At 44.2% G+C, this 17,505-nt stretch overlaps 1 protein-coding gene across 7 annotated transcripts in view; it reads left to right on the top strand.

Annotated features, from left to right (window-relative positions):
- The window catches only part of L3MBTL4 (L3MBTL histone methyl-lysine binding protein 4), a 332,768-nt gene that overhangs the window by 145,816 nt on the left and 169,447 nt on the right, over positions 1-17,505 (top strand). For 6 of the 7 annotated variants that reach the window (XM_072949221.1, XM_072949220.1, XM_072949226.1 and 3 more), the window contains one exon: positions 4,231-4,285. The exons of the other annotated variant lie outside the window; for it this stretch is intronic. In XM_072949221.1, the coding sequence (XP_072805322.1) occupies positions 4,231-4,285 (55 nt within the window). The remainder of the gene's footprint in view (positions 1-4,230; positions 4,286-17,505) is intronic. 7 annotated transcript variants of the gene reach the window in all.

Below are 17,505 nucleotides of genomic sequence, written 5' to 3'. Positions count from 1 at the left end.
TTTTCCCTTAAAAAAAATGAACTCTCTATTCAGTAATAGCAGTGTGGATTTATTATTTTTACAAAATAATTAATTAGCCCGGACAAAAGCAGAGACTGTTACAGCTCGCAGGAGCTCTGGAGAACATTTAGTCCGGCCCCTTTATTTTGCAGACAAAAGAAATCAGGTCTAGAGAACACAAGTCATCTGTTCACAGGTACCGACCGGGCTCTTTGTGGGTGGGGTTAGGATTTGGCCTTAGGTTACCTGACCCCAAATTCACCATTCTTGTAGTATCATTTGATATTAAATCACTTTTTTATTTATAAAAAAAAATTGTTCTAAAAATGAGGTCAGTAAAAGAAATGTAGATTTATTCTGCAGTACAAAGTCATGGACTTTTATGTGTATCTCTACATTTCTGTACCTTTGTTCCATTTGAAAAACATGTGGACATAAGGAGCTTGGGTAACTTAACTTTGAAGCTAAAGGTAATGTTATTTTTGTGTGGAGTATGCTGCTTCTAACTAGGCAGAATTTCAATAGCAAATGAAGTGTGAACCAAACATCCTAATCCACCGAGTGAGTGACAGACAGCATATTATAAATTTCTTTTTATATTTGAATGATACGATGATTATAAAAATGCTTTGGTAGCTGTTCTGTTCACATAATCAACCCTTGAATACGGTTTCTTGTTACTGTCCCAGTTTTGCAGTAGAACCTTTATGGAAAGAGACTTATGTTGTTCTGAGTTATGTAAATTTCCTGTGCATTGAGTGAGTCAGGAGAGGTGAATTTGGGGTGAAGAGCTACCATAGAAAATCAGACCCCATTCAGTTCATGATTTCACGTGCAGTGGAACAGAGGTAGAAGGGCTTAGATTGCTGCCTGCCACACCCACTGCTGCCTGGTGAGCGTGGCACCTTGTGTGGTCCAGACCTTCAGCAGCGGCCTTGACTAGGGGCTTGTTGGAAACTCATACTCTTAGGCCCTCCCCCGACCTGCTGAATCCAGATTTGCCTTTCAGCAAGATTCTCACATGATTTATGTGCACGTTGAAGTTTGAGAAGCGCTGGGTTACAGTATGTTTTGTAAGGATGCAACTTTTATTAATTGCACAAAGGTATTCATGATAACTTTGGATGTGAAATCTGCCAGATACAAAGGTACTAATCTTGAACCTTGCACTCATGCGTTCAGTCAGCAGATATCTGTTAAGCTAGCCAAGCTATGTTTTGGAGAGGAAAGATGGTTAAGACACTGTCTGCCTTCAGTAAACTCAACAAAGCAGATGGGACCCAGTGTTAGACATTTGTATAGGATATTTCCAGGCTTCAGGAGTTATCCAGCTTAGCATGTGTGGAGCAGGGAGGAGGAAGTAGAATCAAAGACAGCTTTTTGAGCTAACTCATAAAGGAGAAATAAGCACATACTACTTTCTACTGATGATAACAGATCACCACAAACTTAGTGGCTTCCAACCATTTATGGTTCCGTCATTCTGTCTGTAGATCAGATGTCCAGGCATGGCTTACATAGAGTGTCTGCTCAGAGTCTCAAAGGGTAAAATCAAATGGTTGGCCTGGCCAAGTTCCTTTAGGAGCTCAGTGGCCTCTTCCGAGCTCATGTGGTGGTCTGCAAAATTCAGTTCCTTGTGGTTGTAGGACTGAGGTTCCTGCTTTCCTGCTGGCTGTCCAGCAGGGGCTGGTCTCAGCTCCAGGAAGCCTGCAGGTCCTTGCTGCATGGCCCTCTCACTATGTGGCACCCACTGTTACAGGCCAGCAGGAGACGCTCCTCCAGTCAGCTGAGGTGGAGACATACATCTTAATGCATTGAGGGGTGATGTCCCGTCACCTTTGCCATGTTCTTGGCAATTTGAAATCTGGCAAAATACCTGTGATAGCTGCCATTAATTGTCTGCCATGAGGCACGTGCTTACTAAGGCTTTACCTGTGTATCTCTAATCCTTACATCTCAGTAAAGAAGTTATTATCTCCAAGTCACAAATTAGGAAACCGAAACTCAGAGAAGTTAGATCGCTTGCCCAGGGTCACACAGCTGGTGAGGGGAGGAGCAGGAGTGTGAACTCTCAGCTGACTCCAAAACTTGAACAGAACAGAACCCTCTTACTGTGTGTGAAACACCCAGCAGCCAAGGAAGCATATTTAAATCAGGCTGTAGTTAAGTACAGCATCGCGGCTCCGGTACTTGGATCGATGGGTCAGTGACAGAAACAGAGGAGACAAGCCGCAGGCAGGAGCCAGTGCCCCCGGGGATTTAATGTGCAGAACCCTTATCTTAGACTGATGAGGGCGGGGGCTGTCCCTTAAGTGGTCTTGGGACAGGTGAGTAGCCATCTGGGCAAAAATAGCGTGTCTTAACTTCACACCATGTCCCGGCACAAATTCAGATTTGTCAAAGATTTAAGTGTAAGAAGTAAACTGTAAGTGTAACAGACACAAACAGAGAAGAAGGTTTTTATGTGGGAGTGGAGAAGGGTCTCACTATCACTCACCTCTAGAAGCCACGGAAGGAAAGTCTGATAATTTCATTTCTCAAAATAACAAACAACAAAAATCCCTGCATATTAAAAATCCTGTAAGAAAAGTGAAAAAGAGAAATGACTAACTGGGAAAAAAAATAAATAATGCCTCTCATATTGTAGACAGAAGGCTAGTCTTCCTAATTTATCAAGACCGAAAGATGAGTCATCATTCCAACAGAAAAATGGGCCAAGGCTGTGAAGAGGTACTTCACGGAAGAGGAAATACCAGCGGCTTTAAAATATACAAAGGGATCTTCAACTTCTTCATAATGAAACAAATGCTAATAAAACTGTAGTGAGATACTACTTTTCTCTTCATCTTGGAAGAAAATCCAGAAATTTGGTAACATGCCCTGTTGGCGAGGCTCTGGGAAAACAGACCTGATCTGGGGCTTGTGGGGCTCATGTGGGGCCGGACTGGCAGGACATCTGACCCGGCACATCTGCTTCTGAGAAGATTCTGTACACATCCCGGCACGTGTGCAAAATGCTGCATGTGCTGGTTTTTCACTGCAGCATTATATGATTGGAAAAAAGACTGGGTGACAATCTAGACATGAAATATCCATTCAATGTGATACTGTGCAACCACCTAAAGAAGGAGCATGCTCCCACCACCTGATGGCGATCTCCAGGCCATTTTAAGTGAAAAGAAAGATAGAAAACAGTATTATGATGCACTGTCTCTTGTGCACAAGAGCGGAAAGAAAAAGAATGTATCTTTTTCTTTTTTGCATGTTTATAAAGAAAACTTTGCAAGGCTATTTCCAAATCTAGTAATGATGATTACTGGGTAGAGGTATCTTGAGTTGACGGGATGGGGGAGGACAGACAGATAAGTAAGTTTTCATATGAACCTTGAACCATATGAACTTTAAGCTAAGGCATCTCAAGGAATCTATCACAATCAATTCTATTGACTATAGAAGCAAACGGCAGTCTGATGCAATCATCTTCAGTCTTGTCGGTTTGGTTTGCTCACCTCATCAGTAAAGAAACTATAATCACATACTAGATATATGTGGATTATTGAACATTTATATGATATACGACTGCACAAATTGTATTTTGTACCTTAAAGCCAGACTAAGAAGCAAGCAAGTACAATATAAAAATGAAATTTAATAGTGTACTTAATCACAAAATAAATTCTAATTAAACAGTTAAATACTAGTTTGCACTCATTAAACTATTAATATGCATGATTCTTTTTTGAAACCTTGATTCAAAACTTTGTGTTACTGTCATCTGAAGTTTCCTTTTTGGGCTGGGTTTTTATGGTTGTTGGCATTAAGGTGACCAGCCCTCCTGGTCTGCCTTGGACCGAAGGGCTGCCCCACTGTGTGACTTCAGTGCTGTGACCGGGCCAGTCCCAGGCAACCTGGGACAGCCAGTCACCCTCATCCTGGCTTAAAGAGATGTGCCCCAGAGTTATGCAGGAGGGAGCTGAAGGGACAGCTGTTGGCCAGACGTACTAAGTCCTGGTAGTCCTTTGTCACCAACATCCATCAGTGAGGCAAAGGTTCTGTGTAATTCACTTGCTGAGTTTTCATCTTCTTTGATGACAGTCAGCTTTTCTTGGAAACTAATCAGAAGTATTGCATATTTACATTTCCTGGCTTCCTGCAGACAGGAAAGTTAGTTTTCAGTGTTCCACACAAATATCCAGAAAGAGGGTCTCAACCACATTTTCTGTGTTCTAGGAGCAAGCTGGAGAAGAGAAGAAGCCCAGGGATGGTGGGACCCCCTTGAGTCACGGTAATAGTCACCACTCTTTAGTTTCATTTATAATGAATGACTTTTAGATGGCATTTTTATTAGGTAGCTGTAGTTGGTTTAGATTTATTAATGTAAATCTGTGATAATAGTACCATTTATTGACAGTGTTTCACATACTCAGAATTCTGAGACTATCAGTGTCATCTAAGATTTTCAAATGTATGTATGTCTCAAGAAAAAGTCTGAAGCCCTTATCTCATTTTTTTGCCTTTTAAAAAAGCTTTGAGTAAAACAGCTTCTGATTTGTGAACTTGTGCCTGTGAACGAGAAAATAAGTGATGCTACTTAGTTTATTTATAATGCTTTGCTTGAGCTTTTCCCAGATTGGTTTAATCTTCTAATGATCGCATTCGTACTCTTCTGTGGAAGTTGTGCTTCAGAAGAGATTGTACATTTGCTCCAAGACAAATATCCCTAATTAGGGGTATTAATATATCAATAGGTTTTACATAACAGCTTTTTAATATTCAACTAATTCTCTGATGCTTTAAATTTAAATCAACACAGATGCCACTTCCCTGGAATATCTGTTCCACACACATTGTGATTAATGCTGCACAAACAGAGAGCTGCTATTAAATTTTCTGTAAAACATAGTTGAATATCCAACAACATTTGTGCTGTTCTCGATGGGAAGGAAGCATGTAAATTTGATAATTCTCCCCTAATGACCTTATAAAGTCCCATAAGTATGTGTTGAGCAAGCTTTTTCCCCTCTAATAATGGAAACAACTGAAAAGCCTTAAAAGGATGATAACAAGTATTGAGGCTTTTAAAGACCATTTTATAATGCTTAGTCTTAGGACAGAATATTGAAAATTTGTGATCTTCTACCTAAATGATTTTTGAAATGAAAGCTTTTGATTAGAGGCAAAATATACTGCTTTAAATTTCTTTCCTTTTTTTGCTGTTACCCCAAGTCCCACCATGTTCTTTGCTGAAAAAGCAAAATAGAATACAGTAATCTGACAATTATGTAACTTGGTGTTCAGCTTCATTGAAATGCACTCCCGTTATGCAACACTGGAATCGGGAAATAAATGTGGGCTGTACCTGCCCTAACAGCAGGGTTTTTTCCTAAAGATTTTTCCCTCAGAGAGGTTGTGATTTATGGTGGTGTTGTTTCTCCCCTACGGCTGTATTTTCACACTAATGTAAATTGTTTTAGATTCTTTTATTTCATGGTTGAAGCGTTTATTCTAGAAAAAGAAAAGCAGACTTAGGTCAACAAATTACAAATGTTCAGTCCCTCAACCTAAGGTTTTTTTTTTTTAATGATTTAGTATTTATAGTTTTCATCGTAGCCAATTATATGTTTGTCTCGAATCATTTTCCTGTTTTACTAGAAAGCAACTTTTTGCTGTTGTTCAGCCCCATTCAATAGTCAGTTGTCCCTTCCCCAAAGGGCCCTTCTCCAGCTGACTCTTCTCCAGGCCTGGTGCCGGTGTTGTAGCTGTTTTCTCTGGCTGTGGCGCGCAGCCAGATGTTTAGAAGAAGGATGAGGGTTGCTTTGTGTATACAGATGCTACAAACCGCTCGTTGAATGCAGACTGAATTGTTTGAGGGGCTTTTGAGGTGATTTATATTTTTACCACTTTGAATGGGATAAAGGAAACCATTCCCTAAATTGCCTATTGTTTTAGTAGTACAATGGGGATCTTCCTCCTGTAGTTCTTGGAAATAGATTAATTTTTTTCTGTAGGCTGCTTGCAAAATGAGATTTAGCCACTTACCTTATGTCTTTAAAATAATAACAAAAGAAAAACAAAAACTATGGACTCATGCATATTTATATGTGAACAGAAACTTGTATTGAAAAATAAACGCTTAATTTTTAGTAGTGATTTTACAACAAGCAAGATATTTCTTTGAAAATCACTACAAAACAATTTACTGGATGCCCAGTCTGTGCCGCTGACACTGGCCCCTGCGTAACAAGTGAGGGAGCTTTGTCCAGCTTCCTCGGGGTCAGCCCGACTAGGGAGCGGTGGCTGCGGGGACTGAAGCCGCAGTTGGGAGCTCTGAAGCCGTGGTGCTTTCCACTTCAGCTGTGGCCTTTCTACTTTATCATTTGGTAGCTCCATTTTTAGTTTTTTAAGGAACCTCTATCCTGCTTTCCATAGTGGCTGCACCAGTTTACATTCCCACCAGCAGTGTAGGACGTCCCCTTTTCTCCACAGCCTCTCCAGCATTTGTCATTTGTCGACTTTTTGATGATGGCCGTTCTGACCGCTGTGAGCTGATCCCTCATTGTGCTTTCGATTTGCGTTTCTCTGATAATTAGTGAAGTTGAGCATCGTTTCATGTGCCTGTTGGCCATCTGTGTGTCTTCTTTGGAGAAATGTCTATTTAGCTCTTCTGTCTATTTTTTGATTGGATTGTTTGTTTCTTTGGTATTGAATTGTACGGGCTGTGTATATATTTTGGATATTAACCCCTCGTCAGCTGCACTGTTTGCAGATACTTTTCTCCCATTCCATAAGTTGTCTTTTCATTTAATTTATAGTTCCCTTTGCTGTGTAAGAGCTTTTAAGTTTGATTAGGTCCCACTTGTTTATTGTTGCTTTTTTCTTCTGCCTTGGGAGGAGATTGCCTTGGGACTGATCTAAGAAAATAGTATGAAGATTTATGTCTGAGAATGTTTTGCTTTGTTCTCTTCTAGGAGTTTTGTGGTGTCATGTCTTATATTTAGTCTTTAAACCATTCTGAGTTTATTTTTGTGTGTGGTCTTTTAATTCAGTTGGTATTTAATATCTTAATTATCCTTGTGTTACACCTCCTGTCATGGATTCCCATCTTTCAGTCTTACAAAACCAAAACCATTTTTCAGAAATCTGTTAGTTTCTTGGTAATAAACTTTGCCAGTTTTATGTACTGAAAAAAATTCTTTAATTCCATGAATGCTTTAATAGTCCATGAAAGCAGACATCGTACTAAACTTTCATCTCACTGAAGGGCTTGCCCTTCCTTCCCCTCCGCCTCATCCCTCCCTGCGCCAGCTCAGCCCTCGTGCTCTGACGGGCTGGCCCTGTTTCAGGTGCCGCCCCGGGTCCCCGCACCTGCTCTGTCTGCCTCCTGTGTGTCTGACTCGGTTGTGTGTGTGCTGCTCAGACCCACTGACCCTGGAGCCCCTGTTAGGAATCCTTTCTCTGATGTCCCAGACGAGGCTGGGCTGTCTGCTCTGCACTCTCAAGGCCCTAAATGAGGCCCTAAATTCTATGAAAGCAGAGTGTAGTCTATAAGTATATTTTGGATTATTTGATTCTTCCCCACTAGACTTGGCAGTCTGCGAGTGAGGCCTCATGCCTGCTTCTGTCTGCTGCTGTGGCCATGGGGCCCAGCCCAGAGTGGGTCCCCTGCGCGTGTTGACTGCAGAGATGATTAGAGAAGGTGGCTGGTGAGGCTGCAGGCTGGTGGGGCCGTGTCTGCTGTGCTGAGCTGCCTGGACATCGAAGCAAAGTTAATAGACTTTGAGGCTTTGGGCAGGACGGTGGTGGCCTCTCCTGTGGGGAGAGGACTCTGGGCTACCCCTGGAGCAGGGTGGGGAGGGCAGGGGATGGCGGAGGGCCGAGGAGACGGCTGCTTGACTGTTCCAGGTTCTGCACATGCTAGGAGGGAGGGGCCCCCGGGTCTGGTGAAGGGCCAACTTCAGGGGCTGGAGCAGGTGTCACTGGGTCTAGTGTGGGTGCCAGTCACTGGCCTCGGGAATGTGGGACTGCACTGGAGGGGCAGTGCTGGGTCTTTGTCTGAAGACTGAGGGTCTGTGGAGCATTCAAAGGGTCTGGGTAGGAAGCTGGTGGGAGGGGTGGGAGGGGGCATCAGGTGTGTAGGCAGTAGGTGAGCCTGTGACCCAGGGAGACCTCTCTGGGGGAGCAGATTGAGCAGAAGGCTGAGGAGACAGACCCCCGCCCCGCCTGGTGCAGAGAGGAGAGTCCTGTGCGGGACGAAGATGGAGCCCCAGGACCTGGAGGGAGCGCAGGCCGGTGGGCTCCAGGGACAGGCCTAAGATGGTTCTCTTTGTGTCCCCTGGGGCCCCCCAGCACTCTGTACCCGTCCGTTCTGCCTGCAAGGGATCTGCCTCTGTGATGGAGATTCTAGAGTAGAAACCTTTTTTTCCAATTAACCATAAAGCTGTATAAAGCCAGGTTTTAGATGTTTATGACACTACTATTTTGATTTTCTTGAGTGTTGGATGGTATTCTCCCAAGATAAGCCTGTGGTTTGCTGTTTTCTTTGTGCTTTTAATTATCTGTAGTTGTCGTCACAGCACTCAGGACCTTGGGAGGAATTCTTTTTCTCTGATCGTTGTTAGCATAATTAATTTTTTATGGATGGCAAATCTGAATTCAATAATTCAGGATTTAATTTGACAAGGAAGCTATATTTTATTGATGATTTTTAAAGCGTGGAAGGGATGCTTGGGAATTAGAACCAGTTATTTAAATTAGTGCACATTTATGGCTTATCAACGTGATGGCTCCACAAAGTAAGACATTTATGCCAAAACTAAACCTTCTTTAGGGAAATCACTTCTTTCATATTTAAAATGATTAGCTGATTTATTGGATACGTCCCAGCTCTGACACTTTATGACTATATTTAAAATTATTTTGGAAAGTTAGCATTATAAACTTTCTGCACAAAAATGCTAGGATGGTGAAATGTTTTTCTAGACAGCACGTGCTAATACAAATCAGATCCCTGAACATAAGCCTAAAGAGAGAGGAAACATTAACTCTAGATGCATTTTCAAAGTTTTTTTTTATAATGTCTGTATTTTATGCAGTGAACCTTTGTTCAAATCAGAGAATACAATACCTACCATGTGATACTCGTGGTCCTAATCTCATTTATTACTTGTGAATTCCTTATTTTTTGTGTATTTAATTAAGTATGATTATTTGATCCATTTTCACAGTTGTTGAGCATTTAGAGACTTTTTGGTGGTGCGTCTGAGCCGTTTACTGTACTTGTTATTACACAGTACTTACTACTCCCACCGCCCAGCTCGGTATCTCTTCCCATAACCGTGACTTAGCAGCTCCAGCAGCAGAAGATTGTTCGTTTGGTTCTTCAGGTTAGGAGTCTAAAGGCAGTGGGCGAAGCTGTGGCCCTTCGTTCCTTCCCAAGGCTCTTGGGGAGGCTCTGCTTCTGTGCCTTTTCCAGTTTCTAGGGGCACCTGCACTGCTTGGCTCATGGCCCTGTCCTCTGTCTTCAAACCAGAAAGGGAGCGTCTCTCTGACTTTTCTGTCATAGTCACATCTTCCTCTGACCACAGCTGGGAAAGATTCTCCACTTTTAGGGACCCCTGTGATTATACTGGACCCACGTGGATGGTCCAAGATAATCTCCCCATCTCAAGAACCTTAACTTAATCACGTCAGCAGAAGCACTTCTTCCGTGGAACGTGGCGTGCAGTTTCTGGGGATTAGGGTGTGGACGTCTTTAGGGGGCTGCTGCTCTGCCTCCACAAGTTCTCAGTTGCAGAGTCACTCTGGGCTTCCTTGCAGGAAATGGAAATTATTTTGTGCCTGTTTCTAAGGGAACAGTGCCTTTATTGAGTGCCTTCAGTTTAGGGACTTTTAGTCATGAGGTCTACAGTTCTGGCACTTTCTTGTTGCATTTTTACACAACATAATTCAGGTCCAGACCAAGGGCTGTCATCCCCAAACAGTCCTGAAGAGCCCAGAGGAGAAGAGGCTGGTGGCAGCGAATGAGATCTTCGCTGCTGCTTTGAATGAATGTGCTTTTCAGGAATTTAATTCCTGAAGCTGTTCTAGATGTTTTTACATTAAAACCTTTCCTTTAAACAGTGCTAGTTTGTCTTTCAACTAATAAAAGTTCTGTCTTTTGGCCCAAATGGCCTGCTAGGAGAACTGAAATCCAGTGTTCCTTCATGGGTTTTCAACTTACATTCACTGACGATGATTAGTGTTTTGAAAGGCTGGCAAGCTGTGAAGTTAAGATATGATTTGGGAAATAATTCATTTTAGAGACTTTCAGTGTCGAGAGAAAAAAACAGTCTTGAATAATATTCTAAGAATGTCCATTAATTGAAGCCCAGCAGGGGGTATCTTGAATAGAAGAAAGTCTAAATTCTGATTGACAGAGTTAAATTAATGAAAGAAGTGTTAACAACTGCAGCTCTGTTGTGTTCAGCGGACTCCGTTAGATGTCTCTAGGATACAGGGAGAACAGGTCAAGGGAAACATGTAGTTAATCACTTTATGAGGAGGATACTGCCGTCTAACATAGACGGACGTTAATTTGATGACTTACAGCGTGGTATTCCGAAGGGAGTATTTTAACATCAACCCGTAATTATGCGGGTCTTCTTTAAGGAGTCTGGGTGATGAAAGTTACCGTTGTAGACCTGCCTGCCCACATCTGCCTCATGTCAAGGGGGAAATCAATTAACACGGGGAGATCTGCACACGAATGTCCCCTCCTGTAAATGTGCTCCTTGCTTCACCATCACCTGAGACTTCCCGTTAAGAACTTCGGGGTTTCTTAGTTCTTTTTTCTCCTCCAGTGACGGAACTGCGCTCACTCAGGAACCCTGATCCACGTTCCAGCCCTGGGGCAAGTGCCCCTTCATCGGTTTGATTTCTTCTTGTCCCTGTCCCTGTGTTCCTGGTCTCCCATCGGATTCCGTCTCTTGGATTGAGGTGTTGACTCTTTCTCTCCTCCCCTCCTCTTGCTCTTCCCTTGTGTCCTGATGCGTCAGTCTGTCCTGGAGTTTCTCAGTGTCTTCCTGTCTACGTTCCACTGGGAAGGTTGAGATTCCTCTGTGTCTCAGCTGTGATTCTCATTTTGCACTTTTAAAGTTTAAATTGGATACAGTTAGTTCATACTGAAATCCCAGACATTCTGGTGGTCTAGACTAAGAACTGTGGAACAGAAGAGAGAAACCAGAAAGAGATGTGAGAATGTGATCTGTTACACACAGGCTGATGCACACGGTACAGATGGTAAGTCAGTTTAGGGGGATAAAGCTTAGATTATATGATAGGTTATGCTTGCCAAGCTGACCGTCTCTTCGTTTGAAAATTAACTCCTAATAGATTGAAGACTGACTCTGATAAAGGCTTTTAAAAAAAATTTATCTCTAGGAGACAAAATGAATTCTTTAGGAGTGAGGAAGGACTCAGTCAAGAATATGAACTGTATTTTACAAGAGAAAGTTGGACACATCAAACTCAGTTTTAATGTATTAAAAAATTTCATAATTTCACTCCTTTTGGAGGATGTGTTCGTTGGATGTTTAATTCTTCCCTGACAGTTTCATGGCTTTCATTGCATTGAAGACGCCACTCCATTGTCTTCTTCCTGGTGAGACGTCAGCTTGTCTTACAGTCTCAGAGCCCCTCCTGCTCGTGTTGCCTAGCCCCCATTTCTGCTTTACTTTCTCTGTAAAGCTTATTGCCATCTGACATGCTACGTACTCTACTTATTTATCTCTGTCGTCACGTGCTAGCATTCATGGTGGGTAAAGGTAGGGATTTGTTTTGTACTGTATTATAAGCTTCTAGCATATCGTAAGCATTTGGTTAATACTTGTTGAATGAAAAATGAAAACAATGATTAATGCGCTGAAGACAGTATTGACTGTTCTGTCTGCTGTGTTCTCATGGCTCTTAGCGCCTGTCTCTGCAGTTAGATTTTCCTTGTGTGATGGTTACCTGGTTCCCCACTAAGCTGTAAGCTCCTGAAGGGAAAAAAACCCAACTGTATCTTACTCAGCTTTGACTCATGAGCACCTAACACAGAGTCTGTGCCACAGAAGACCCTGTTTGTTGAATCAGTGGGCACACCTGGCTTGCATTGTTTTGTTTGTTTGTTTTGTTTTACTGAAATACAGTAGAAGTACAGTATTACGCTCATTTCAGGTGAACTGCGTAGCGGTTTGACGTTCGTGTACCTTGTGAAATGATCACCACAGTAAATCCAGTACCTGTCCAGGTACAAAGTGGTGACACTGTTATTGACCATGTTCGCGTTGGTTTCCTCTGTTTAGTCACCGTAATCTCACAGCTCATTGAGCTGGTCACTCTGCAGGTTACTGTTTGCTGTACACGTTTCCATATGCAGACCACAGGCTCTGCCTCCAGCCGCTCCCTGTGCACCTCCAGGCGTCCTCGGACCACACCCTCTCCTTGTTTCCTTACAGAAACCACCCTGAGACTTATCCCACCACCTGGCTTTGGTTGCATCTCTTCCTCCAGCTTCAGGTCCCTGCCTTCTCCTATATCTTAGTCAACCTCTGTGTCCAGCGTCTCTCCAGTTACTGTAATTAGCGGCTTTGTTGAGTCCTCATGTTGTTTTACGTTTTGGTCAAGTTTGGTAGGGACTCCTCCTCTCTCCTTGAAAGAATGCCCTCCCTCCTCTGTCCTGTTCTCTGGTTGCCCCTTCTCACTGTCCTTCACTGCTTGGCTTCCTTCCGTCCACGTCTGAAATACTGTGTTCCCTAGAATTCCGTTCTTGGCCCTGCCTGCTCTGTGCTCTGCATGCCCTCCCTGAGGTTCTCAGCCCCCCTGAATGCTAATGGCCACCAAATCCAAGTTCCCAGTCCGGATCTTTCTCCTGAAAAATCTGTTTTTAATGCCTCCTAGATCATCCTGCATATCCTTTAGAGTCCTTTGCATTTCGGAGATTTAGCCTCTCTGTGAATGTGTTCATCCTGCACATACTAAGCCTGTGCTGGCATAGTCATAAGCTCAGCCTCCCGAGCTGGAAACGTCCACATCCAGGTCCTCTCTCCCTTCCCACCGACGTCCAGTGTGTCCAGCCCCACTCAGACGCCTCCCCAGGTCCTTCTGCTCCCCTCAGTCCTCGCGGCAGCTGTCTCAGATCCAGACTTCACCGTCTCCTGCCTGCTTGTTGCAACAGCCTCCTTTCTGCTCTGTTATCTCCCTCCTTGTTCTGTTCCATCGTCTCTAAAACTGCAGCCCACGGTGTCTTTAAAAAAGAAATCTCAGCTGCCGCAAAACCAGCAACGGGCAGGGCAGAGAAGAAACAAGTCTAAAACTTCCCATGGCATTTCTTTACTGAAAAACTTCCACTGGTTTCACAGCACGTCTGTAGACAAGACTAGAATTCTTCCCGTGGTGTTCTAATTAGATACTTGTTTTGTGAGAAAGAGAGATCACTCAGGGCTTCCTCGGGTAATGGGCTGTCCTGTAAAATTCACGTCAGGGGAGGATGGAGACGCTTGGAAGGCTGTGGTCAGAACATTGTCATCCTGCCCTGTCTTTAGGGCCATCTGTGGCCGGAGTCTGGTCCTCACTCTGGGGCAGGAGGTCTCAAACAGTAGCTGTGTCAGAGTCACCTGAAGGGCCTGTGATGACAGCTTGTTGGGCCCTACCCCCAGAGTTCCTGATTCAGTAGATACCCCCAAATTTTAATTGCTGCCCCAAATTTGTATTTCTAATGATATCCCAGGTGATACTGATGCTGCAGGTCTGGGTACCACACTTTGTTCCCAGACATATGGTTTGGGTTTCTTAACCGGTGCCTATGTATTCCCCAAAACACTGAGTCCCTCCAGATGTCAGATTGGAGTAATGTCTGTCTGTCTGCACGTGTCTCCCCCACTCTTGGCACGTGAGGACAAGAGGAGAGTTTCCTGTGCGATGTCTCTACACCTGCTCTGCGCCGGGGAGGGAGCGATAACTGATTTTCAAATTCACTTGTCCTGAAATGAGACACAGCCTAAATGTGCAAATGAAGTGTTTCCGGCCTTGCTGCAGTGATGTGGCAGGTGGAATGTCAGTCTGGAGCTGCAGTTACATTCATGGAGCTCCTGTTTCGGGTTATTACCTCGTGGTGATAAGTCTTAACGGTAAGAAAGTTTTATCATCTCCAGTTGGTGCCGCAAAGAAAGGCGTTATTTATATCTGTGTGTAATAAAATGGGCTGGTTGCTACTGACATTGGTTTTTCTCATGTATTCTAAGATAGCTGCCCAACGGAGCCGTGTGCAGCGTGACTTTTGAAATGCAGTCGGAATACGAGTGTAAAGGGCTGTGTTCGTGGTTGATGGGATTGGAAAGGTGTTGCTCTGCGGCCCGAGTCACAGGACTGACTGACGCAGTTCTCTCCTTAAGAATGACAGTTTATTCATTCTTCACCCCCTGACATTTGTAATTTTAGTTCAGAAAATCACTCATAACTATTGTGCAGCTTCCTAAACTAGACATTCTTACTGCCAAGCGAGGGCTCCCCCTGTCGGCGGGTTCTCAGCCTGGGCTCTGCGTGGGGACAAGTGCACAGGGCGGGGCCAGGCGCAGCAGCGTCCCTGGGGGCTTCTAGTCCTGGGGCTCTGAAAAAGACATTTTTGTAGGTAAAAATGGGGCCATGCTAGAGAGAAATTTAAGGTCTGAAGAAGTCACCTAGCTAGATGAAACCAGGGCTTCTTTCCATATTTAAATAGCCTGATCTGCTTTCTTGTGATGGATTTTTACCAGAAGAGTTGAGAATAAAAATATACTAGCACACACATATGGAAGACCATTCATATAAATTCTCGGAGTAAAGGGTTCTTAAAAAAATTAAAGTAAACTCAACTGTTCAGAACTTCAGGTCTGAAATGATAAAGCAGGGCACAGTGTGGTTCACAGAGTCTGAAAAGTCCCTCGGGTTGAGGGGGCCTGGTCTGGGGTATATCGTATGCGACGTGCGGACCTTTCTGCTGGTGGAGGGTCCTGCCTTGGTGTTGACGGTTACTGGCTGATCAGGGTGGTGGTTGCTGATGATGGGAGTGGCTGTGGCGATTTCTTAAAATAAGACAGCAGTGAAGTTCACTGCATCGAATGACTCTTTCACCAACAGTTTTTCTGTAGCATGCGATGCTGTTTGATAACACTTTACCCACAGTAGAACTTCTTTCAGAATGGGAGTCAGTTCTCTCTAACCCTGCCTCTGCTTTGTCAACTGAGGTTGTGTTCTGAATCCTTTGTTGTCATCTCAGCAGTCTTCACAGCATCTTCACCAGGAGTAGATGCCATATCGAGAAACCACTTTCTCTGCTTATGTGTAAGGAGCAACTCCCCATCCCTCAGTTTTATTGTGAGGTTGCAGCCATTCAGTCACACCTCGTGCTTCTCTTCTAATGCAGGTTCTCTTGCTGTTCCTACCACATCGGCAGTGACTTCCTCCGCTGATGTCTTGAACCCCTCAAAGTCATCCAGGAGGGGTGGAATCAACTTCTTACAAACTCCTGGTAACACTGATATTTTGACCTCTTCCCATGAATCATGAATGTTCTTAAAGGCATCTGTAATCCGAGACCCACTCCAGAAGGTTTTCATTTGACTTTGCCCAGATGCCTCAGAGGAATCAGCTTCTATTGGAGCGATAGTCTTATGAAATGTGTTTCTTTAACAGTAAGACTTGAAAGTTGGAATGACTCCTTGATCCATGGGCTGCAGAGTGGATGCTGTGTTTGCAGGTCTGAAAGCAGCATGAATCTCACAGTGCCTCTCCCTCAGGACTCGTGGGTGACAAGGTGCATCAAGCAGTGAGCAGTGATGTTTTAAAAGGAACAGTAGTTCTCAACAGTGGGCTTCAAATATTCAGTAGATGATGTTGGAAACAGATATGCTGTCATCTAGGCATTGTTGTTCCATTTTCAGGGCAAAGGAAGAATAGATTCAGCAAAATGCTAAAGGGCCCTAGGGTTTTTGAATGGAAAGTGGGCACTGGCTTCAGCTTAAAGACACCAGCTGCTTTAGCCCCTGACGAGAGTCAGCCTGTCCTTGGGAGCTCTGAGGCCTGGCGCTGACTTCTCCTCTCTGGCTGTGGAAGTCCCAGACGGCGTCTTCTCCCAGTGGAGGCTCTTCGTCCGCACTGAGCCCCGTTGTCTGGGGTGGCCTCCCTCAGGAGCCGTCTGAGCTGGAGCTTCTGGGTGACCCGCCGCTGCTCCTGCCTCAGCCCTTGCTGCCTCACCGGCGCCGGCGCGTTACAGGGGCGCTTCTTTCCTTAAACCTGGGGAGCCAGCGTCTAGCTTCAGACTTCCCTTCTGCAGCTTCCTCACCTCTCTCTGCCCTCACAGAACTGGAGAGAGTTACGGCCTTGCTCTGGCTTAGGCTTTGGCTTCTGTCCCGACCACCAGGACTTTCTCCGTATCAGCAATAAAGCGGTTTTGCCTGCTTATAATTCGTGTGTTCACTGGAGCCGCACCTTTAACTTCCTTCAAGACCTTTTCCTGTGCGTTCACAACTTAGTTAACCTTTTGGTAGAAGAGGCCTAGCTTTCAGCCTGTCTTGGCTTTCCATGTGACTGCCTCACTAAGCTTAATCAGCTCTAGCTTTTGATTTAAAGCAAAAGATGTGCGACTCTTCCTTTCACTTGAACACTTAGAGGCCATTGTAGGGTTATTAACAGGCCTAATTTCAGTATTGTATCTCAGAGAATAGGGAGGCCCTCGGAGAGGGAGAGAGATGGGGAAGGACCAGTCGGTGGAGCCGTCGGAACACAGAATTTGTCGGTGAAGTGTGGTACCGCATACGGGTGTGGTTCACGGCTTCCCAGAACCATTACAATAATAATATCAAAGATTGCTGATCACAGATTGTCATAACAAATATAATAGTAATGGAGAAGTTTGAAATATTGTGAGAATTACGAAAACACGGAGACATGAAATGAGCAAATGCTGTTGGAAAAATGGCACCAATAGACTTGCTCCACTCAGGGTTGCCACAAACCTTCAATTTGTTTGAAAAAAAAAAAGCACAATAAAGCAAAGTGAAGACAACCGGATACGCCTGTTTTTAATTTTTCGAGAATCCTCCGTACTGTTTCCCATAGTGGCTGCATCAGTTTACAGCCTCACCGGCTGTGCACAAGGGCTCCCTTCCTCTACACCCTCACTAGCACTCATCTCGTCTTTTAGATGGTGGCCATTCAGCAGGTATGAGCTGAGATCTCATTTCTAGAAGCAAATTCAGGGCTACTCCAGTGAACACAAATGGTAGGAAAGTGGAGCAGCCTTCTTGCTGATAGGGAGAAAGTTTGGGTGGTCTGGAGAGAAGGTCAGAACAGCCTGAAGGCGGGTCCGGTGGTCGTGAACTCCCTCAGCTTTTGCTTGTTTGGGAAGGTCTTTATCCCTCTTGCGTTTCTGAAGGACAGGTTCCCAGGTATAGAGTTCTTGGTCGACAGTTATTTTCTTGTGATATTTTGAACAAACCATCCCATTCT

The sequence above is a fragment of the Vicugna pacos genome, chromosome 24 (assembly GCF_048564905.1).
Source record: "Vicugna pacos chromosome 24, VicPac4, whole genome shotgun sequence".
Lineage (NCBI taxonomy): Eukaryota > Metazoa > Chordata > Mammalia > Artiodactyla > Camelidae > Vicugna > Vicugna pacos.
This window is presented reverse-complemented; position numbering and strand designations above follow the sequence as displayed.